The 25,288-nt window shown below is 37.0% G+C and overlaps 1 protein-coding gene across 10 annotated transcripts; it reads left to right on the forward strand.

Annotated features, from left to right (window-relative positions):
- Window positions 1-39: 39 nt before the first annotated feature.
- On the forward strand, window positions 40-24,374 carry dyrk4 (dual-specificity tyrosine-(Y)-phosphorylation regulated kinase 4). Of its 10 annotated transcripts, none has more exons than XM_084094582.1 (14): window positions 40-250; window positions 13,065-13,148; window positions 15,154-15,297; window positions 15,768-15,909; window positions 16,093-16,256; window positions 17,226-17,362; window positions 18,554-18,694; window positions 19,721-19,859; window positions 20,583-20,664; window positions 21,025-21,197; window positions 21,403-21,463; window positions 21,864-21,993; window positions 22,084-22,244; window positions 22,795-24,374. In XM_084094582.1, exons 1-14 carry the CDS (start codon window positions 197-199, stop codon window positions 23,061-23,063), a joined length of 1,881 nt encoding a protein of 626 aa, XP_083950708.1. In that variant the 5' UTR covers window positions 40-196; the 3' UTR covers window positions 23,064-24,374. The 10 variants fall into 10 exon arrangements, with proteins under 10 accessions (XP_083950708.1, XP_083950713.1, XP_083950705.1 ...); XM_084094581.1 differs by having other exon boundaries at window positions 63-250; window positions 22,084-22,250; XM_084094580.1 differs by lacking the exon at window positions 40-250 and adding an exon at window positions 9,071-9,867.
- The last annotated feature ends 914 nt before the right edge of the window (window positions 24,375-25,288 follow it).

The raw sequence follows: 25,288 nt of genomic DNA on the forward strand, positions 1-25,288 counted from the left end.
TCGTCAGGTTGCTTCCCTGTCCGGGCCAAACTTGTCAGCACTAGACGGCAGGCTCACTGGCTGAAGCGTCACAGCACCCAAACAGCGCCATTGTAGCCCACGCTGTAGCTGCTGTCCATACTAGAACTGGATTTCTTAATTAATTTGCTCCCTGGACTCAAACGAACGCTCTACTCTTACCTTGCCTGAAGTAGAAATGGGCCCGAGGGCAGAATCAGAAAGAGGGGAAGGAGAAAACATAGGAGAGAAGGTAAGATGTTGAACAGGATGATAAAAGATATGGAAGAACGCTATATATAATGAGCAGGTATGTGATGCTGTGGTGTCAGATTGTAATTCCTTTAGGGCTGTGAATTTTTAACTTGAGATATAATGATATTCATTCATTAAACTGTCTTAGATCACGGACAAGAAAAGAGCGTTATTATGCATTAAGAGTGAAAGTGTGTGTCTATCCCATGGGTTGTACACTTTAGCTCTGAGCATTCCACAATGTTGCCCCAAAATATTTGTGTACTAATGCCACACCAAACTGAGTGGCATTTATTGAATTTATTAAAGAAAGGGGGTTGTATTGATTTCATGTGTTTGTAATTCAGTTTAAGATAACCTAGGTAAACCATGGGGGATATTCTTTTTGCAACAACAAGATAGTCCCTTGCTTGGCGTTTCTAGGGTTTGAGGTTTCTCCCTTCACCAGGCAACCAGAGAGCACTGAGGGAACTATAGTCTCTTGAGCTTATTTAACTGATGCCTAATCATCTTTACCTGCAGACTGTAGAAATTATGGTTGCACTTTATTTTAAAGTGCATGCACTTATGTGTACTTACAGTGTACTGTGCTTTCCTAAGAAAATACTGGTAATATAAAGTATGGGTTAAGGTTAAGGTTAGGTTTAGGAGTTGGTTCAGGGTTAGTACCTAGTTATTACCCAGTTATTGCAATTACTATAACAAGTACATAGTATGTACATGGAAACAGGACTGTAAAATAATGTGCGGTTATACACGGTGTCTTTGTTACACTGTAATTCTACATTCAAGTACTGAGTGAAATTAAGTAACTATACTTACTATAGGGTTATGATTAAGGTTTGGTTTGGTTTAGGGTTAGTTGCATGTGATTATGCATAATTTATAGTTATTACTGTAGTAACTATATGTAATACTGACACTAAAATAAAGCATGTCGGCCAAATGTGAGTGTTGTTCCTGTAAATGTTGATATCAGATTCCTCTTCCTTTGGTAATGGGGAATGTCTTCAAGGTTGTGTCATAGCCTCGAAATGAATCTGCATATTTTGATTTAACACTCAAGATCAATTTCAAGATGACTGACAGCTGAAAAGTTGGATTAGTTGCATTAGTTTCAAACAGAGGACAGAAAACCACATTCAACGCTCAGCACACCCCTTCAATATCTATAAAATATATAACAAATACACTAAACAACTACATAACTTTTCATTGCAGAAAACTATCAGAAGCCTCATGTAAAAAGATGCCCGTCAAACCGCTTTATCCTCTACAGTTCACGGGTTGCTCAACTATTTAAATTATATTTTTACATGATTAGCTTGCAGTCTAAATATTCAAAAATTATGTTTTTTCAAAGGGACTGTAGTGCAAAATAGCAAAGAAAACACATCTTGAGTTTTTGTCAGCGATGACTGCACGCAAAAACAAAAATGTATGCATTGCGACTAGTGTAGTCCGAGTCATAAAGAAATCAAGTCAGTTCTTTTAAAGAATCATAAACATTTTTTTTTTTTAAATTACGAACTCAGTAACAGACTTTTACTGGATTAACTCCCTGAATAAATCTGTGAGAGTGGCTACTGAATCAACAAGACTGACTCAAATAATATGTAAAGTGATCAATAATAAAGGTCTATAAATCAAGTTTTGTGAAGGCCTATACTTAAAACTTGTTAATTAGTGTGATTACTATACTACCCATTTACTTGTAATACCTTTAACATCTTCAATGTTAGTAACTTAAAAAAGTTAAGTACAAGCTTGTAGTTAAAAGTAGCTTGACATTTAAAAGTAGCTTCCCTGACAAAAGTGGAGTCATTGTGACTCAATCTTTGGCCTAGACAGCCTACGGGGCATCTGTGTTCAGATTCACCGTTTCACGTTTAAAGTCTAGGTCAAAGCAAAAATGAAATCCCTAGTAACAAAAGCAAAGCTTCTCAGAGTAATTAGATGTCAGCTGAAATTTTTATTTAAACATGAATAGATGTTGAATGTTATCATTGTCATCCTGTCCCATCCGCTGTGTGTCTGCATATGGGTTTGTGTATTTGTGTGTGTGATAAGGATTAGCCCATGTGAGCCTGGCCCAGACAGCTGACCTTGATAGATAATGTTACTCATGCTGCTTATGCTGGCATAAGTGAGTGGGGCATTGTCAGTCTGTCTCTCTGCCCACTCATCGCAGTACTCTACTGTTGAACATAGACATCTGTATATCTCTAGCATCAGTAAATGCCAACTGTATTCGTGAGAGATTGGAGTGTTGCTCTTATTCATTCATTTATTTCCATCAATGGTGCTTGCTAAGGTTTAGAATAAACCCCATAATCCTAAGGACAAGGTTTTAGCATGCAACTTGTCCTGGGTGTTAGTGCAGCGGATGTGAATGATACAGCAAAAGGTGTGTTATTACTTTTATAGGTATAGTATTTTTGCCTGGTAGATGATAAAACAAGTGAAAAGTCCCATAGACTTACACTAAAGGAGAGATCTAAGACATTTCTCAAATATCATAGGGACATACCTGTAGGGGTAAGCAACCACCCAGAACACCCTGGCAAACGCATAGCAACATGCTAAAAAATACTCCAGATTAGCAACCACAGAGCAATGCCCTGGCAAGACAACATCCCACAGCAACTTGGCGGAAAGTTTTGCACAGACATTTAGGAACTTGATAAGCACAAGTTTTTTTGAACATAGAATATAAGTGTACTAAGTTACTTTTAGTGACAGAATGATTTAATATGCATGCTGAAAGCCTAAGCTAATACTATAACTATAAAGAAAACTAACGATAACCTATTTTAGTATCCACACCAATGGACGATAATGTTCTGTTTACTATAAGTGCACAATGTAGGTCATCTGTCCGCTCTTTAAGGCAGGATGGATTCTGATTGGCTGTCAATGTTTTTTATCATTCATTAGTAGGAAAAAAATTGTTTTGAAAGTGATTCCAACAATATTGTTTCTTTGTGCAGTTTCCGTTATAGTTGTGGTGTGGACTCTGCTATCCTTTTAAATTTAGAACGCCTATATCTGTATCGATATAGTTATCGTACTTAGTGTTAACGGGCCTTTAGACGGTTTGCATGGCAAATCCCTCCCACAAAAGTTGTGCCTTTAAATTCATCTTCACTGGAGCGCTGTTGCGGCTATATTCAGGCTGACATTTTTGGACTTTGTGCCAATGCTTATGCTGTTTTTTTTATCGTCTTGCTGAGTGTTGTGTTTTTTTTAAATAGTTAAAAATAGTCTTTCAAAGGTGTGTCTCATAAGCCAACCAAATTAGATATATACATGGCTTCCTTAAGATCTCCCTAAATATTTAGCTTTTTCTATGTAATATTATTAAAAATGACAGTGCTACACTAGGTGACCTAACTGACTATTTGTCAAATACATACTGCTTATACCGTTTAATTTTATTAGGGCAAGTGCAGGCTTAAATTGGTCGTCAACATACTTAACCGGTTAAAATAGACTGCCATCTGTAGTCTCAATAAAGCGCACATATATATGGTCATGTGCAGAAATAACGTCTTAGCAAAGGTGAAGACTTTACCTCTACTTTATCTTTTGGCTTTCTAAACGTGTCACATGTGGTTAATCCATTACTCTACAACACCTGCTATTGGATGACCCTTTTCTCACCTGAACGACTTGTATCAACTTCTTGATCGCTACATATGCTTAAATTGCACATCTGCCAGCTAGGTCATTAGCCATCAGTCAGTTGCATTTATGAATTTACATTGTTAAACATTTGTAATATCATTGGTGATACTGATTTAAGCCCTATTTGGACGGGACTAGTTTAACATGGAAAGGTGGGGTAAAGTAATTATTACCAGAGCTTCTTTGTGATTTTAGTCCTGTCCGAATGTGCCATCTCAGTAAACATTACAGACAATGTCAGTAAAGATTACGGCGACTTTTACCTTCTGTAAAAAGGTCCGGAAAAATGACCTCAGGTAATTCTAATCCTGTGCGAATAGACCAGCTGTAAAAATGTACGTAAATATTCTGTAATTTCCTGTTTAAAAGTAGTTTTCCGCAGTTTTTCAAGTATGGAGGCGTTTTTCAAGTATGGAGGTTTATCTCCAACCTTAATTAAACACACCTGAACCAGCTAATCAAGGGCAACAGGATCAATCGAAACTTCCAGGCAGGTGTGTTGGACCAAGTTGGAGCTAAACTCTCCAGGTAAGGTTGGCTACCAGGACCAAGATTGGTGACCCCTGATATATACCGTGAATATGGGTATTGCAGGGGTGTCCAATCCTGCTCCTGAAGGGCCACATTCCAGCACTGGAAACAGCTAATCAAAGTCTTGAGGATCACTCAAAACTTTCAGGCAGGTGTGTTAGAGCTAAACTTTAAAATCTTTTATAAAAGCTGATCATAATCCAAATTTATCTGTGTTACCTTTGGAGAAATTCGATAGAAGAGGTCAATTTATTTAACAACAGTTCTCGGCTGTTCTATTTTAAAACAAATTTGTTGCCAGAAGTCCTGTAATGTCATAGTAGATTGTAACACATCCACCTCACATCAAAAACCCCAGCGGCCATGTGATTGCAGGCGAAACATCTGTTACATAACCATTGAGTGGCACGATTTAAGTGATATGTCTAAGGTCTTCCAAATGTCAGTTACAATGTAAACACAAAGCTGGTAAACACATTCCTATTCTCAGTTGATGGCAGGTGCACAAGATCCAATTTGTCCTCTCCTAAATGGCGCTGAGAGATGTGGGTATACACATTAGACCCCACGTCCCCATGGATGAAACAGTCAGAAATATTATCCATGGAGGCAAATGGCGGAGGTATCACTATGAAGGGCAGGGCTAGCTTTCCCACTCTCTCCGTGCTGTAGCAGGAGAAACCAAAGCCTAGGTGTGCATGCTGGGAGATAAGATTTCCTCTCTGCACTTCTCTGCTGTTTGTCAGCGTCCTGGGGGAATGTAAGCAGTGGAGGGGAGGAAATATATCCGACTGTCTCCAGGAGACGGCCTCTGGGATGGAGGAGTTACCAATAGTCCCAAAAGAAGCCGCTTCTGCTGTCCCTGAGTGGAGCTCTACTGTCAGGGATCACTCCCCTGATGTTTTCCATTGAGGAAGAGGAAGATGGCACTGAGAGCCCCCACTGCTCAGCCTCCGGCTCAGGATGGCTCCCTTGTGGAGTCTCATCCACACGTCACAACCTCTCCCTGTGCACTCCACGTTACCACCCATTTATCCCTGCCTACAACACACATCTCCTCGAGCAGAGATGGCACGTGAAATGGACTCTTAGATCCAGTGCAGAGAAATGAGTGTGACCACATCCTCCTAGAACCAGAGATTGTGTATCTTTTGGACAAGCACATGTCTGTAAAAGTCTAAAAGGAAAGGATCCCATTGGGTTGCTTAGTCTGGACCATGGAGCCCTAGAAGATCATCAAAGGACGAAGTTGTTTTGGTTAAATTCAGGGTTTCCTTACCGACAGGTGGACATGATGTGGTGGGAGTGAGGCCAGTGGTTACTGCAGCATGGGCAGACCCCATTATGGGTGGAAAAGGGACCACACCACCTTGCTGTGGCTTTGAGATCCTCCAGAACTGCTGGGGCACCCGACAGAGTCACAGGAACAGGAGAGTTCAACCCGAGGTAAAGATTTGTGGTGTTCTGCCAACAGTAAGTGCTGTCTCCTAAAATGTCCATCCCCTGTTAATGAATCATGGATAAGTGTACCTACAACTGTAGATTGAAAAATGTAACTGCAATTTTCAATTTGCAAATTCTAAATTGCAATTCAGCAGGTTTAGTGCATTTGTAACAGTAAATATAACAGTAGACCTTTGGGAAAATGCTTTTTTCACATTCCAGATTTTTAGTCCAGTCTGTGCTCTGATTTACTTCAGTATGACTGAGAATATAAATATTTCAAATGCAAAGTGATCACTTGCCTTTAGTTTATAAGTCCAATATAGGAGGGTTACATATATTTCTGGAAAGGTTAACCCTAACCATAACCTTGCTGCCCTTTGTGAACTTCACAAGGCACAAAAATGATTACCTTGTAAAATGTCATGCTCATTGACATGACAATGTCATTGTCATGCTCTTTTGCCTAAAGTGGCTGTTTGCTGCACTGTGAGGAAAGGTGTGCAAAAATTGAACCTTTACGGCAGGGTTCCTCAAATCTTGCCCTTGAGGGCCAATGCCCTGCAGAGTTTAGCTCCAAACCCTCACCTAAGCAAGCTTATCAAGGTCTTCAGGATCACTAGAAAATCTGAGTTTGATCAGGGTTTGAGCTAAACTTTGGAGGGCAGTGGCCCTCCAGGACCGGATTTGAGGAACCCTGCCTTTTGGGTACACTGGGGCAGTACCCTTAAAAGGCACTCCTAAAAGGTGCATGTTAGTGCCTTAGAGTAGTAATGTACTACTGTAGGCCTACTTGTGTTTTTATGAACATTCTAGGGGTAAATAAGGTTTAAAGATGCCCTTTTTAGGGTACTGCTCCTGTGACAAGCTGTTGTACTGTATTTTTTAAAAGCATGTCAAGCACCAGAAAAGTACCATAACAACTTAAATTTCAATTTGTCCCTCACAAAGTTATCGTATGTCTTCAGAAGACTTGAAATATAGTGCTGGAGTCATATGGGCTGCTTTTTCTGGTACTATTTTGTAGTTTTTGGAGCTTGACAGCTGCTGTCATTAGCAGAGCAGCCTTGAAATACTTATGGACTATTTCTAACTACTTTTATGTTCAAAGAAAAAAGGCTACATGTTTGAGCAACATGAAGGGGAGTGGATGATGACTGAGTTTTCACTTTTTGGTGAATCTCTCAAAGACAAACATTTTGGATCAAAGTGTTGAGATGATCAAAGGTTTCCTCATTCACCTCTTTTAAAAAAATATTTTAAAAAACCATTCAGTTCTCTGTAGCATTTGCCTGTGCTAGCAAAGGCCTTCATAGTCATATATTAATTACATATGCTACTGAAATTATTTACCAAAGTGAGTAAATTCTACTTCAAATGGCTGATTATAAACCTTTTAATCATTACTACATCCATAACAGTAAATGTGTGAGTGGTAGTATTTACCTCACACGTTTTCATAACTGGTTTCAGTCATGCAGAGCTGTTATTTTCTTTAATTAAGAAGCCTTGAATGGGATGGACCAGAGATTCTGACAGGCTGATTGGGCCGGGAAAGAGTTGTCATGTGCATGTCTCTCAGCTTCATTGTGCTGAATGTGCACTCCGTCAGGAATAGTTTATCCCTATAGCTCACCATGATTATTAGAGTGCGTCTGTGTTATGTAACATAAACACTAATCATAATCAGGCCTCTTTCCCCTGCTCCCACCATGGTGAGAGTGTTCTTCTTTCACACACCTTTGTCTCTATGTCTATTTATCTCTGTCTTTGCTTAGACAGTCTAGTTTGTTCTCTCAAGGGAGTAGTTAAAAAGCTTCACCCAAAAATTAACATTCTGTCATTATTTACTCAACCTCATGTCTTTCTAATCCCATATTTTGTTTTCTATGGACTGAGATTGAGTAAATAATGAGAAGGCTATTTTTTCATGAACATGTCTTTTAAATATCATTTAGATTTGTTTACATAGTTTTTCACTGAAGTAGACCAATACTCATTATACCTATAGTAGTACACATTTACAAATCCAAAGGCTATGTGGTTTTGTGATGCTATGCACGCTTGTGTAATTATTCCCACGATCAAAACAAAATGCCCTCCACTTTTTACCTCATCTTATCACTCATTTTCAGAACTACGATCACTATTTGTCTTAAATATAGACAAAGGCTGTTTGAAAAAGACAATCTGAAAGGTGGTTTGATAATAAGCCTACATGGTGAGTCACGTTGTATCAGATACAGTGCACAGCTTCCGCCTCTGCTGTGCTTACATGTGAGCAGTGCAGTCTATAGGGAATAGGTGTGAAAAAAAGTGTCAACTTGCTACCTTCTATATTTACCATTTATGAAGTCTTAAAGTGCCTTGTATAGCTAGAATAAGTCAAACTAAGTCCAGTAAAATGGACTTATGTTGGGCTTTTGGCTATTTGATGATAATTCAAGTCAGTATATTGTTTTGTTATATATATTTTAAACATAAATCACTATACAGCTCGCAGAAATCCATTTTGCAATCAATATCTGTCCAATGTAGACTTGGGGGCTCTTCACACATTTGCACTTTCCCTCTGTGAGATTTTTTAATCATTGGTCTATGTAAACATGCAGACTGATATTATGTGCTAACATCTCACCAAGATGCCACGTGAACTTAAAAACAGCTCAGTTATTAAAAACTTGACGTGAAGTTGGTACTCTGCGCTTTGTTGGTAGGAAAATCCCTTCTTAACAAATATGCATGGTTCGGTGAGCATGTTTATTATTATTCTTTTTAAATATTTTCAATTATTCTAGTTTAATATTTAAATATAGATTTTACTTATTTTTTCTTTTGTTAAAATTATTGTTTAGTAATTAATCATAATTAAGTTTCATTTACCTATGACCCTATTCACAGATGTATTTATAACCAATGAATAATTTATTTTGCAAGCAAATAGTAGGGGGCCTTATCTCAACATGGCCGCCAAGGGAGACCACCTTGGTCCTTTATGTAGAATGAAACTGCTTTATTTACACAGAGTCTTCTTTTTTTTGTTGTTTATCTAAACACATTTGTCACCAGTAGGCTACTAGTCATTCTGGGGTGTAAAAAGTCAATTTTTTGTTAATAATGCATCTACACAATCCCCCATTCAATTCAAAGCCCGTTTAATCAGAGTTGACAAGGTTGAGTGAGGCTCTTGGCTCGCCCACTGCTCTTCTGACATTTTGAAATAAGGTTTTGCGAATGACGATGTACTGATAGGCGTTATTTATTGGGGTCCCATCGTTCGTTGACAGATGGAAACTTAAAGAGAGGGCAGTAAACAGATAGTGCCGAAGGCGGTGCCGTTGCATAGCCTACTCAAAGCTCGTGTCGAAGCGAGGAAATAGTGAGCAGAGGCAGTAGCGTCTCGCGCGGCAAGTAGGCTTTACACACTAAACAACTGTGTTATTAGAGGCTGATTTGTGCCGCTGCACATTCGGACATTGAGTCAATAACTGTCCTGGATTTCCACTTTAGGATCGCCATGACTTGGCAAACAAATGCACTGTGCTAGGATGGAAGGAATATGGGTTCAGTAGCGCACGTAAACACATCTATATAGAGTGCAGTAAGGCTGGAAAACCTGAACAGGTGGCATATCTCGGGACATATCCTACACGTCAAGTGGAGCAGACGAACAGCTTGCCTCTTTCCGTTAATCTCCTGCTGACGAAAGCTTTTCAACCTCTCTCCTCCTCATTGGGAAACACTTCATTTCGCGAAGTTCTCCCTGGTATTTTCCAGTGCTGACAGGACGGGTTCCGGTGACTGACAGGATTCTTAAGATGCACATGCAAGTTTTCTGCTGGATTTAATAGCGAGTCCGTTGTTGTTTTTTTCTTAAGCCCTATGCCTTATGACTTGGATGTGTTGAATATCCACGTGTCAAAAAGCGACATGTTTCCTGAAATTAATAACAAGGTAATGTATTAAGTGTATGTTCATTTGCATGAATACTCTTGTTAAAAAACTTTATAATTTTTTGAAGCATATTTAGCCTATCTGATTATATTGGTTGCACTGAAGTTTACAATGATTATTACTGAGGTTTTAAACATACATTATTTTATATATGAAATAATTTACGCATATAGGCTTTATTGCCTAGGCTACTTAAAACGTATTTGTCTAATGTAATGGTTTTCTTAGTTCATTAGTTCAATATTTTGCTCTTATTTAATGTTATTGCTTAGGTATGCCTTTTAAGGTGTAGCATACCCCAAGCTTTTTATATAATATCATACTGACCTATACAATTTATATAATACCATACAGTTTAACTGGTAACTGGGTATCAGCCTCCACTTTTCTTAAAGTTCTTACACAGGTTAACTGCTATCCATTACTAATATCTTTATTATTTTTTATTTTAAAAAATATTTTTGCACCAACTATGCTTACCCATATTTATAATAGATTATAACATTTAATGTTAGCATCATATAGGCTACAGTGATTGATTATGATAATGTGGTATATTAGTTTTCAGTTGTCAAAAGCAAATGTTTGTATTTAGGCTTATAATAGACCTATATTTCAGAATATATGTGTGCATATAACATAGTATTATATAGACTACTTTTCAAAAGCAGAATCTGGTTACCATGGTAATAATTGTAAGGGACTATAAATAATGTCCTCACCTTCTTTTTATTTTGTTATTTGCTCAGGTTTCATTGCTCTTTGCCTTCTAAGAATCGTAACTCACAGTAACACGAGATATTTGTTTGCGCTCCGTTCTGTGTATTTTCGGTTTTATAGGTGATGATGTTTAGTGCAAGGTTACAATAAATGATGTAAGTCCCAATCCGATATTCATCCTATCACTCTATCAGTGAGATTTCTCCCACTGCTAAATTGCATTTTGACAGAATACATTGTCTCTGTTCTGTCAAAGATTGATGTTAAAGCATCCATTAAACCCATAACTGTGCATGAGTATATTTGGCCTGAACATGTGATGGTTAGGTTGCTTAAAAATCCTCAAGCCAGTGTCTAAGTATGAACCATCCTTTAAGGTGGTTGTCAGCAAATGATTCAGTAGGCTACTGAGCTCCAAGTTACAATGAATATATAAGTGTAAGTATAAAAATTATTTTAGTATAAAGAATGGCATATAATGTATTTTTGATCCTTTCTGGGTGTGGTTTGGGTTTTGCCCATGACCATAGATTGAGGTGACCCAAATCCTCCTTTGGTTTGTCTGTGTATGTGATACAAAAATGTGTAAAAACCATTGGTTTAGGGCTTAAACACCAATGTACATGTTAAAATAGCACATTGGATATAATATTTGGGTATATTGTAGTGAAATATTGTTTAGCTCAGAGTTGTCACAATAGGGCCTATATTAGAGATTCACATACATTCATACATTTTTGCAGTATGACCGATATTAAAATACTATTTGGTTTAAATAAATTATAATTTAAAAACTAAAATCAATTGTTTTAAATGCTACAAGTGAGTTTAGGCATCACAATGTAATTTAAGTATGAAAAATGGATATTCATTTTGAAAATTTGCTAAGGATTACATTTAATGTTGTTAAATTATTAGTGTTTTTAAGATTAAGTGAGTGTTTAAGTGAGCATCCTATTATGGCAAAAGTAATCTAAATATAAAAATAGGGAAAATGATCATGCACAATATCACCCACTAGATTAATTTAAAAAATAAATCAGCTGATATCCTATATGGTACCAATATTGTGCATCCCTAATCAATATAGATCAGAAAAATGTCAAATCATCACTTAAGTTAAAGGAATGAATGTGATAATTTTATTGCCGAATGAAGCTGACTGATTAGTATATCTGAGTGAAACTGCTCCTCGAATAAGAAAAAAATGTAGGGCGGGACTTGATGTTGTCCAACGGGAATTGATTGGATCGTTGTCATTTGCTATTGCTGCAATTTCCCACCCTCGCATCGAAAGACTCATCTTAAAAACGATTAAATATTATAAGGGAATGCGCATTAATATTTAATTTAATAATAATTATGTGCACGGATAAATCATTTATGGTAAATACTGCAATATTCCATTCTAAAAAAACTAGATTTGTTCATTTTGATTTCATTTTTTCATGGTGACTTTAAGGAAAGTATCTCTCACTCTTGCATTGCACACTGACCCACATTGTAACACAAAGCCTTTAGTCCTGAACATAGAAACTCAAAGGTGTTAATATTTGAATGAGTCTTTTAAAGCCCTGGGCTCACATTGCACAGCTGGCCGCCCGCAGTCTAAGTGTAACAAATTTTTACTGCCTGTTTTCTAAATGCATCTCTTTGTTGCTGGCTCATTGAAGTCCATGCACTCTCTGATCCCTCTATAAGCCTGTATGTTCTTCACTGCCCTGTGAATGAATGTAGTTAAGACCCAACACATCTGAATAGCTCAACCCCCCGATGGGAAGCGATACGCTCGGCCAAAAACCGATATATGTTTCAGACTCTGCAAATAATCAGCCAGTGGATTAAGGCTGTGCGAGCCACATAAATCTCCAAGGTGTGTATATGGGTGAGACCATCCCAATGTCTGTGTGTTTCTTGGCCAATCTGTTTGACTTCTGCTACCAGCACGTGTTTGCCCGCCGGTTTATATCTCGCCCCCACCCGAGAGGCTCTAAGTTTAGCTAGAGCCTTTCATCTGTCCTTATGCTGTCTGTCACCACTATTGACGCACGCTCCATGCGATTAAGATGGATGAGGGCCTGTTTCCTCACATGTCCGCAATCATGAATGATTGTGGTCATCGCAGGTCCACTGATATCCTGAAGCCTTCGTGCACAAGTGGAACATAATTGGGAGATGATTGCTGTGCGTGTGAAGTACCAGTGAAGGAGTCTGCACATCACGACTGACTGTCCTCTTCTATGAGGTCAAACTGCATCATCTGACATGGTGGGCATCAGCGAAATGTTTTTATCGTGCTTTTGAATGAAAAACAAGAGTCATGATGAGTCATCAGCTGTGTTAAATAACACCGCGCAAGCAGAGATGATGCCTGAAGTTATATACGCAGAATCCCACACATATGGCTGTGGATGTGGGCTGCAAGAGTGTGCCCACTCCTCACGCTCATGACGTCTTTCCTCCGCTCTCTTTCACAGTCAGCCAGACCCGAGGCTTTCCCTCACCCCAACAGGTCTCAGGCCGAGAACACAAAAATAGGACCCAACTGCACCTACTCGCAGGTGAGCCCTTATTCACAGAGAAAACAGGTTACTTAACAGTGATGATTCATTCGAATTTATTCTTAAAGGGTGTGTGAATCACTCTACTGTAAGAGCAACTCTGTCTGGGAGGAGAACTGTGAAATGGGTGCAGGGTGTTTTGGACATTTCGGTTCACCAGTTGGTACCCAACTTTTAATGGGTATTGAATTCAGTGCCTGACTAGAAATCCTACAAAATAGCATTGTGTTGTACACTAACGTTCAAAAGTTTTGGGATCAGTATGATTTTTTTTTTTGTTGAAAGAATGTAATACATTTATTCAGCCAGGATACACATACATAAGTGTATGCTATTGAACTGTTATTACGACTGTTAATGTCTTTTTAACATATAACAGCATATAAATACAAATAGATTGTTAAATTGAACATTTCTAATTCTTTGTTTTCTTTTAGTCAGCTAATGCACAGGGGTGCGTTTCCCAAAGCCAACTATATGGTCGCAAGTTCCGTTGGTGCCAATGGAGTTTAATGGACTTGCGACCATAGTTGGCTAACAATGGTTTTGGGAAATGCAACCCAGCATAGTAGCTTAGAATACCACTAGCTGATGCTTAGCCTATACACCAGGGATAGGCAACTCCGGTCCTGGAGGGCCACTGTCCTGCAGAGTTTAGCTCCAACCCTAATTAAACACACCTGAACAAGGCAATCAGTGTTTTCAGGATTACTAGATAGATACAGGCAGGTGAGTTTTTATCAGGGCTGAAGCTAAACTCTGCAGGACAGTGGCCCTCCAGGACCGGAGTTGCCTATCCCTGCTATACACTATACCTACATGCTTAGCCTATACACTTCTCTCTTTTTTTTCACATTATACTTCTTCTTCTTTTTTTTTTTGTGCATTACGAACAGGTACCCCAGGGATCCTAAATAGACTTAACCCGAATTGTAACCACCATAGATATTATGGGGAACATGTCCCTTTTAACTAATTTTAACAATATTTTTAAATCAAATCAATCTAACATTTGACAATCTAGATATCTTAAAGATGAAGCATGTGTAAATTCTGTGACATTAGCGTCAATTTAACATTAAACATTTGACTTAGTAATAAACAGCAGTATTTACAAGATAGGCACTTCCTTTGTGTGTCCGCTATCTATAGATGACAATGCATGATCCCTCCAGCACCTATGGAAAGCGCTTGTGTTAAATCTTTAATGTTGGATATGAGATGACCCCCTTACAGTTGTTATTAACTAAAAGCAATCTCTTCGCAGGTGTTAACATCCGCTTATAATAAAGTGCTTGGCATAGTGCCTCTTAAAGTCAAAATCCCTAGACTCAATCTGGGTTTTAATGTATCTGCGGTACCTGAACGGTGAACGTTGTTTACACACAGCCTACTGTATTCTTGCACGTCTCTCAGGTGCCCCTATATGCTATATTTAGCTACTGTTTCTATGCGTCATGATGAAGTTGGCAGATGCCGCAGTATCCCCAGAACATATGAGATTGAATATCGCATCTATCTATAGACGCACTTTTTCAGCCCAGAAGTTTGCCGAGCACTGGCATTGAACTGTGAGATGGGGGAAAACCTGCAAGCTACGAACAAGCCCCTCCCTTGTACAGTACCCAATATTTGTTTCATGGCAAGGGAACCTTTCATTTAATTCCTTCCAAGAAAAGATACGGACAAAACTAGGAACCACGTTGGGGAAAATCTGTATCATTCACTGTTATTACATACACCCCAAATGTAAGATTTAGAGTACATGTTCATTGCTCTCATGGGTTGTGAAAGACTGCCCTATCGCTGCTTTTGTCCCCACCTCGGTCTCAACAGCCACTGAAATTCCATCCTCTATGCAGGGGGTCCAGTTCACATGGGGCCGTTGGCCACTCAGCTTGTGTGAAGCTCACGTATCTTTCCCCCCGTTTGCCCCTTGTTACTGATTTGTAGAGTTTTTCATGTTGAACGGTACTCATAGTATTGTGTCTTTTTTTTTTTCTAGAAGTGTGGGACGGGAGTTGGTACTTTGCCCCAGCTAGAGGCTCCTGTCAAGCAAGTTTTGGTGACAAATGGCAAACTTCTTCATTCGAATGGAACCTTACCCAGTATCGTCAAACAGTTGGTGCAAAGCACTCAAGGGAATCAGGTGGGAAAACACTCTTTAAGTTTAGCCAAAAATGAAAATCCGTTCATTGTTTACACACCGTCATGTATATCCAATCCCAAATTACTTTCTTTCTTCTGTGGAACACAAAATGAGACTTTTTGATGCATCCTTTTTTTCATATATCATCAGTTAACAGCAATCATGTCTGTCAATCTTAAAAAAACACAAATCAGAAATTCTATTAAAAATAGCCCAGAATACTAGAATATTGTCCGAAATAGTGTCTGTTCCTCAAAAGACTTGGAATATAATGAATATATATATATATATATATATATATATATATATATATACATAATTTTTTGAGAAAAAACAACAGTATATGGGTTTAGAATGAAATGAGGGCGAGTACAAAAAAAAAAAAAAAAAATGGGAGAACAATTCATATAATGGTCCCATTAGCCACATAAAAACTTATTTCAGTCTGACGTCCATTTCTTGTAACTCAGGAGGAGAGGCAGAGGCCGCAGTTTCCCAATCGCTTTGGTTCGTCGGTGGAAAACCTCTCCGAATCCCTAACCAGGAGCATCATCAATAAGTTTGAGAAGATCAGGACATACGAGGGACAGAGGCTGCCTATGTCTCCAACAAGTATGAAGTGCTCTGGATTTCTGTTTGCATTTCATATATTCAGAAATTAATAGATGGATTTTTACTCTTCAAGCTGAATCGGAAATAATAACTAAAAATAGCATTGGAATGGTCTGATATTTCCCTGGTTAATTGGATTATATGTTCACTATTTATGTGTGTCTTCCTTCATCTGCAAAACAGCGGCACTAAAGCACTTCCAGAACCAGCTAACAGAATATGAGAAGGAGGAAATTATGGACTACTCTGAGATCTGGTATCTGGGCTTGGACACTAAGAAGATTGAGGGCTCCCAGGGATCCCCACAGAATTCAGGCTATGACGATGAGCATGGCAGCTACTTAAAGGTTAGATATGACATATATATATATATATATCTTTCTGTGTTTACATTACTTTTGCCTGGCAGTGTTATTTTAGTATGACTGAGATTCTATTATAGTTATTTCATATTTAATTTCTATTATAGTTATTATTCTATTTTTATTTCAATTTTGAATTAGCTTCTATTTTCAAATTTTATGTTTTTATTTAAATTTTAAAGTATTAGTAATTTTGTTATGTGTTTTTGCCATCTTTTTATTAGTTTTTGTTGTTTTTAAATATGGCTATATCGTATTTTATACATTTTATTATATATTATTATTAGTGCTGTCAAATCGATTGATCGCATCTAACATAAAAGTTTTTGTTTACATAATATGTGTGTGTAAATATATTATTATATTTATATATTATATACTGTATATGTGTGTGTGCGTGCGTATTTACTGTATTCACACACATTATTCAAATCTGTCAATTTATTTATTCACATGTATATATGAATAAATAAAAAATACATACATAGCTTGGCTTCTGGCAAACAGCTTACTGGGTGACACACTGACCTCATTTTCAACTTCTCGATAAATGATGAAATTGCATTACAGCACGAGGCTGGCGAATTCAGCTGATTTAAGCTGCCAGACCCTAATGTCTGCTGTCCCACCCCATCTTCCTTAAATGTGCCTTTTCATAAGGACATTCCTCAGGATTACTGGACATTAGACTGAATGCCTTCAGGCTTGACGATTTAAAGAGTCATACAGCTGAAAGTTGCAGTCAAAACATGTAAACAATGTCACATGTCTGACAGTCCAGATAAGAGCCTGAATGTTAGTTGGGAAACAAACAAATAAGGAGCATTTATGCATTTCAATATTACCATTGCAGTGTTTCTCTAAGTAACAGGAAGTCTGCCACTGCAAAGGAGATGTAAATAATTATGCTGACCTGTTTGTCAGCTGACTCTGTCCTCTAAATACTCTGTGCAGGTCCAGCATGACCATATAGGTTATCGCTATGAAGTCCTGGAGGTTATTGGGAAAGGATCGTTTGGCCAAGTCTTGAAATGTTTGGATCACAAGACAAATGAGATGGTGGCCATCAAGATCATTCGAAATAAGAAGAGGTAAAACGAACCTCCAGTCCATGTGTTCATTCCAATTCACATGCAATCTTTAGTACAGTCGGGGTTAGCGACCCCCACGGGGTCCGTGGTGGTACTGCAAGGGGTCTGTCAATTATTGTTTGAGTATATAAGTATAAGAACAATTAAAATACTAAATATTAAAATAATATTAAAATATAATTTATATTATTTAAAGTTTAGTGTTCAACAGAAGAAAAAAATTAATACGGGTTTGGAACAATTTCTTTTTTGGGGGTGAACTATCCCTTTAAGAGGCTAAAGTTTTCACATTTACAGTACTGTGCAAAAGTCTTAGGCATGTTAATAACCTTAGAAACCTTCCTGCAAATCGACCTGAAAAACTATGCGCAAGTGTACCTGGACAAAAGCCGTTTTAAACGCAAAGGGTCGTTACACCATATATTGATTTGAATTAGTTAATAGAAGTTAAATCATAAATAAATTCAATTTGTGATTTTATTTTTAAAAGCATTCTCACTTTACAGTATTTTAACACAAGTGCCAGTACTTTTCACAGTACTGTAGCTTTGCAGGAAGGTTTCTTCAAGCATCTTGGAGACGTTCCCGCAGTTCTTCTGGATTTAGTCTGTCTCAGTTTTTTCTGTTTCTTCATGTAATCACAGACGGACTCGATGATGGTGAGATCAGATCATACCGGCTGTTGTCAGATTCCTTGTGCATACACAAATCTCACTGGATTATTACAATTAATAGCAAAAAGAATGTTTGGAAATGTAAACTGATATTTCCTACTGACACACTACAGCAAAAGATATAAATAACTGACCATAAATAATAAACCTTTTTTGGGTGGGGGGGGGGGGTATTAACATGCCTAAGACTTTTGCACAGTACTGTATCTCATCATAAGGCCATCATAAGGTCTTTAATCAGCACTCAATCAGGTCATAGTTTACACTGGACCTGAGACACTAAGGTGTTAAAAGGTGTCTGTTGTGTATCACATTACGTGTCTGGGCAAAACTGATCTCATGCCCTTCCACTGCCATCGCACCTACTTTGACTGATGCTTTAACTTAAAACCCTTTCAATAAGCAAAGCTCAGTGCTGAATACTGTAAAGCTGCTCTGTACAATACAAAAACAGTACAAATTAGCAGCATTTTGATAAAGTTGATAATAAGTAAGTTATTTTTCTTTTGAACTCCAGGTTCCATCATCAGGCTCTTGTAGAGCTAAAGATCCTGGATGCTGTGCGGAGACGAGACAGAGATAATTGCCACAACGTCATTCACATGAAGGAGTACTTCTACTTCCGCAACCACCTGTGCATCTCCTTCGAGCTGCTGGGGTGGGTGGAAAAAAACGGGATTCATTTAGATGGACACGAGCGCTTTCAACTTATAAACCTGTATAGTAACTCACGTTAAACATGGGAGTCACAGACTCAACTTAAATAGAATACTTCCCTGTAACTACAGCTTATTATAGACGCCTTTTTAAAGTAATTATGAACCCATTTTACTTTCATATTTATGAGTGAAACAGGATATTCAATGAAAAAATATATGAATAATTAATTGTAATTAATTTTTTTAAAATATTTATTTATTTAATAGTCCTTTTTGATTTGATGTTGACATTAGCTAGTGCAGATCATCATATTAGTTATGAATCATTAGTAAGACGTCATATTAGTTCTGATTTATCAACCGGCGCGATGGTTTGTTCCAACGGTGGCCATATTTAGGTGTGAAGTGAGAGTTTCTCACTCAAGACCTTTTGGGCTCTGGGTAAAGTGATCAATTAAAAGACACTTTGCAGGAAAAGCAGCTTCATCTCTGGCAGCATGACCTTTAGAGGACATCAGATGCGTCGTCCCTGTCTTCGGTTACCGTCACAGAATCCTTTAGTTAATGCCTTGATTAGGCCCCTATCTTTTTCCTTGCCCACTCATGGTGTGAAGTCTCCGATTACATTAGGCTGTTCACAGCTGCTGTTTTAGGCCTCCTTACTGCCAAAGATAATGACTTTCATGGCTTCCCTCTCAAAGGGCTCTTTAGCATAATGCTTAGCGGTTAACACAGACTAATAGTGAGATTTTGTTTTTATGGTCGTGCTTAAAGACAAGAGGTTGTTGAGTGACATGTTGAGTGAATGTTGTTGAGTGACTGTGTTCGTAGAAAGTTCAGCGTGAGGTATAGTGCCAAATTTAATGTGCTGCCCTCTAGAGGCATTCAGATACATGTCATACTGTTTTTTATTTTATTTTATCCCTACTTACTCTAATCCTAGTAGTTCATAAGGTATTAGCCATGAACATCACCCTGTAACATCGTCACAGTCTATGTTAATTGTCTATGTTGTCTCCATACAGAGTGAACCTCTATGAGCTTATTAAGAAGAACAACTTCCAGGGCTTCAGTCTGGGGTTGATTCGGCGTTTTGCTCACTCACTGCTCAAGTGCCTCCAGATGCTGCACAAGGAGAAGATCATCCACTGTGACCTTAAACCGGTAAACCTCACCACTGGAGTTTGTCAAATGTCAATCACCCCAAAATGAAAAGCAAATATAAGAAAAATGTTTTGTTTTTGGACTTTCTATTCATCAAAGAATTATGAAAAAAAAAAATATTAAGCAGCAAATCTGTTTTCAACATTGATAATAATAATAAATGTTTCTTGAGCACCAAATCATCATATTAGAATGATTTCTAAAGGATCGTGTGACACTGAAGACTGGCGTAATGATGCTGAAAATTCAGGAATAAATTGCATTTTAAAATATATAAAAATAGAAAACAGTTATTTTAAATTGTAATTGTTATTTGTATTTTTATTAAATAAATGCATTAGATAAAAATCTTACTGACCCCAAAGTGTTTTGAACAGTAGTGCATATTAAAATATATTATATTATGTAATAAAGAAAATAATTATATTTATTATTATTAAAAAATAATGTGTTAAAATCAGTACATTAAATACTACTATGATATGTAAACAACTCACAATAATGATATTGTGAATTATGAATTGTGAACATCATATATATATATATATATATATATAATGCTTCATTATTTATTTAACGTTATAGAAAAGTAGTTATTTTGCAGCTTGGACATTCAGCCAGATAACTCCTTTAGCTGTTTTCAGTTTCAGTTCAAAGATATACAAATGCATTAACCAGTGAAATGACCATCATAACAAAGCATTATTATTTATCTCTTAATAGGAGAACATACTCCTGTCCCAGAGGGGACAAGGAAACATCAAGGTGGTCGACTTTGGATCAAGCTGCTATGAGCAACAAAGAGGTAATTACCAAACCCTTGTGTAATGAACACATCACCAGATTTATCCTGATTCTGTCATTTACTCTGCACTGAGAAAGACTAACTGTAGCAAAATCTGCAATTGTTTGATTAGACACCTTTGACATAGAATTTGGGAAGCGTTAAATGCTCCCTTCATAAAATGTTCTGTTCTAAACTGTTCTAACTATGCACGCTTATAGCTACATTTTCTCACTTGCATTTAGCACTGTTTTTCCTCCATTAAAACAGACCTGTGACCCATCAATTGAGAAACAATGATTTAGTGCTATTTGATGCAGTAAGCTAATTCATACTGTTGAATTCATGTAGCTCTAATAGACCGCTTGTATTCCCATCTAGTGTACACTTACATTCAGAGCCGCTTCTACCGCTCACCAGAGGTGATTCTGGGCCACCCGTACAGCATGGCCATAGACATGTGGAGCCTGGGCTGTATTTTGGCAGAGCTGTACACTGGCTATCCCCTCTTCCCAGGAGAGAGTGAAGTGGAGCAGATCGCCTGTATCATGGAGGTGAGAGACTCTATTAGTACTTAAAATTAGTTAGACTTTCTTTCTTCTGTGAAACACTTTACTTCAAAAATGGATACAAAATAGAATAAAAGTATTGTATTGTGATGAAAGAAAGTCCTTTAAATAACTTCATGTTCTTTAATGATTCTTCTATAGTTATTTGAAATGTATTGGTTCCTGAAAAGAATTACTTTTGATTTTATAGATCATGGGACTTCCTCCAAATGACTTTGTTCAAAGTGCATCAAGACGAAGATTATTTTTTGGTAAAATGACTTAAATACATGATTGCTTACAAATGACGGTAACACTTTATGATAAGGTTCGTCATTAACATTAGTTTACTACATTGGATAACATGAACTAACAATGAAAAATAATTCTAAAGCATTTATTAATCTTAGTTCATGTTAATTTTCTTATTTTAAAAGAAGTTGTATCTGTTAATATTATTTGATGAACCTGAGCTAACACGAATAGTTAACAAAGATTAATAAATATTGTAACAAATAAATTGCACATTGCTAATTCATTTTAGGTATGCATTACCTAATGGGGTCTAATTGTAAAGTGTTACCAAAATAACATCTAATTTCAAATGCATTTTGTTTATGCATTTGAGGTTTCATTTTGATTGACATCTTACCTTTATAATGCTCCAATCAGATTCCAAAGGAAACCCAAGGAATATCACCAACAGCAAAGGGAAAAAACGTCGACCCAACTCAAAAGATCTTGCCAGTGTGCTGAAGACCAACGATCCTATATTTCTTGACTTCATTCGACATTGCCTTGTGTATGTAAAGTAATGAAATGACTTCATATTTGTTATCACCACAACACACATAAATAGGCTTTTTCACCCTGTACCATTGCGTTCTTGTAGGTGGGATCCCACAAAGCGGATGACACCTGATGAAGCGATGCAGCATGAGTGGATTACAGAGGGCCGTCTCAACAGGCTCCATCCTAAACCTCGACCTATGCGGAAAGACATTGACAACAATTATGACTTCACTTACCGCAAAGCGACTTCAAACAGGACAGGCAAGGGTCAGAATCTGTGCTTACTAGAGTAATGACTGATCATTACAATTGATAATGATATACAGTGACTTCAAACATTTTTCGACACGTAATCATGCTTAAATATGTATGAATGTCTTGAATTAATGAATTTATGACTAGTTCAAATAAAATGTTATATTAAATAATTAAAATATTACAGAGCCCCTAAAGGGACATTTACATTCCCCCGAGAAACTTTGCGTTCGACAGCAAATCTTTTTTCTTTCTTTTTTTGCGAGCGAATGCAAAGTTTCACGAGGGAACACAAAACATTTTGCATTGACATAATTTTTCCTCCCATCTCATATTTTTTCCTTCACCACATCCCTTTACGGGCTCCATAAAATATAATTATGATGTGAATTATTTATTTTATATTTAGTATTATTTATTTATTATTATATGGAATTAAATTATTATTGTGTAATAGTATAATTAAATATATTTATGAATTATTTCTTTTTTAATTTATTATAATTTTTTGTTAAACTTTTGCATAATATAATTTATATCTTTTCTCTTTCCATAGCCGATAAATCTGGATCTGACGACAAACTTAAGAAGGTCAGTGACACTTCAAGCAAAGGAGGCAAGACGGTATCAGAAGAGCGTTTGCGTCCTATAGGAGCCTCAGCCGAGGAAGAAAACTGCGAAAATTCGGGCAAAAGTGTGAGCAAAGACAGCAAGTCGGACTCTAGTGGAGAGCGGTCCGTTCAGATCATCATCAAATCTGAACAAGGATCAAGCACTGATTCTTCGGAAGGACCGGAGCCTCAGTTTCTCCCCCCTATTGTCTAACACCCCATAGAAAAGCACAAGTAACGTCTTTATAGCGTATGATTTCTACTTTTGCCGCTTGTTCTGGACTTACCGAGCGGCTTAGACTAAGTTTGACTTTGTTTTATGGCAAAAAAAAATAAAATGTCAAAAATTTGTTGTGTGGTCTGTAAAGGTGCGGTCACAATAGAGTTTGAGCGTGCAAAATTATTTTGCGATAAATGTTGGCAAGATGATGTGATGCTGTAATGCTTCTGTTTTTAATAATAAATAAATCACAAATTATAAAATAAAATAGATTGTCTATAGTGCAACCTCACCTTCACTTTCCAGTCTAGAGGAATTAGATAAGTAGTTAAAGAGCGATAGTCTATTCAAATGTTTTGTTGATTTATAAGTAAAGTGAATGACTTGGTATCATTTCGGTGCTTGTGTTGTATTTTGAAAGGATTATTGCAATGAAATTGTGTGAAACACTGGCATATTTTGCAGAGCATCATGCTATGTGCATGTTTATTGGGTCTAGTGTGCTTTTTCATTTTTCTTTTAAAAGTATCAAAGCTATTAGCAATGTCAAAAATAGAGCTCAAGCTAACCTTGAGTACCAAAGCTGCTTTATTGTGCAATATTACTGCATGGATTAACAGTGTTTGTATGTTTTGTTGTCATTTGCCAGTTTTTTTTTTGTTGTTTATATGAGTTATTAAGCTGTGCAATAATTACTGAGCCAAAGAGATTGATCATATACATTTTTGTTGTAGAGAAACACATCATCAGACTAAATCTGACGGAAAGCACACTAGATCATCAAAATGTGCACAATACTTGCGTGATTGTATTGATGATGACTGATAATGATGGCAATATTGTTGTTGATGAAGATGGTTATGATTTTTATTATTTAGATTCAGAAGGAAGGTCAAGAATGATGTTTTTAAAGTTGCTGTTTAAAGTAAAATTAGTGCATCATTGTATGTTCATACAGAATGAAAATATATATTGTAATAGTTTATTTTCCTGTATATAGAATTCTTAAGGTAAATACTATCCACCCTATGTGGATGGCACCAAGTCATGTAAACATTAGACAAGGTTTTACTTGTTATTGTATTGTTTATCTGTCATAATTGAAAAAGAGATTTTTACTACCATATGCTATCTCGCTCCCTTGTTGTTTCTTGACAATTTAGTTTATGGGATTTTAGAAGAAAGTCTTGGATCAAGGGTGTTAGGTAGTGCCTTTCAGTATTAGAATTAAAAAATCTAAGTTGTCTTCTCAATAATGTCTGTAATATACTGTCATATCTATGACAATAAATATGTAATACCGTTTGTGAATTTTTTTTTTTTTATTCTGTTTAATTTATTTAGTCAAAACTGGCATTTATGTGTATCAAGGGGATGTGTTTTTGTGTTAATGTTTGTCAATGCTATTTATTGCCCATATGCAGAGGTGGACAGTAACAAAGTACATTTAGCCTACTTGAGTACTGTACTTAAGTACACTTTTTGAGTATCTGTACTGTACTTGAGTATTATTTTTTCTGGAAACTTTTTACTTCAACTTCACTACATTTAAAAGACAAATATCATACTTTTTACTCCACAATAATTATGTCAAGGTCCTTGAGTAGAAAGTAACGTCAGTCGGGATGATTTTGATTGCAGGGGTTTCATTTTGGTTGGAAATCAGAAACCGACGTCAGATTGACGTCAACATCCGATGTCGGACAGACGTTGAATTTTTGTTGGAAATGAAAGTCAGGTGGACGTCACAACACGACTGATGTTGGTTTCTGACGTCAGCCCGATTTTCATTTTCAACCACAATACAACTTTCCAATGTTGGAGATTAATGTCAATCTGGCGTTGGATTCTGACATCAACCTGATTTTCATTTTCAACGTTGGGTTTGATCTTCTAAATGTGAATTTTGTCATTGTTTTGGAGCACACTAGCTTATAGATAATAGTAAGGCTAACATATTCATACTAAAAGCCAAAAAACCTTAAATAGGACACTCTTTGAGGGAACAGCCATTTGTGTCAGAAACCATTGTGGACGTTATTGAGTCCACTTATTCAATCTCACATTCAATCCCACTACTGAACTGTGTTCTAGAAATAAATCTGATATTGATATGAGGGTAGGTAGGCAGGCATAGATTCAGAGGCATGAGGTGCTGTAAGTGTTACATATACAACAATGCAACAATAATAAAACATTGCCTTGACATTTACTTTTTT

Source organism: Abramis brama, assembly GCF_963993115.1.
Source record: "Abramis brama genome assembly, chromosome: 20".
Lineage (NCBI taxonomy): Eukaryota > Metazoa > Chordata > Actinopteri > Cypriniformes > Leuciscidae > Abramis > Abramis brama.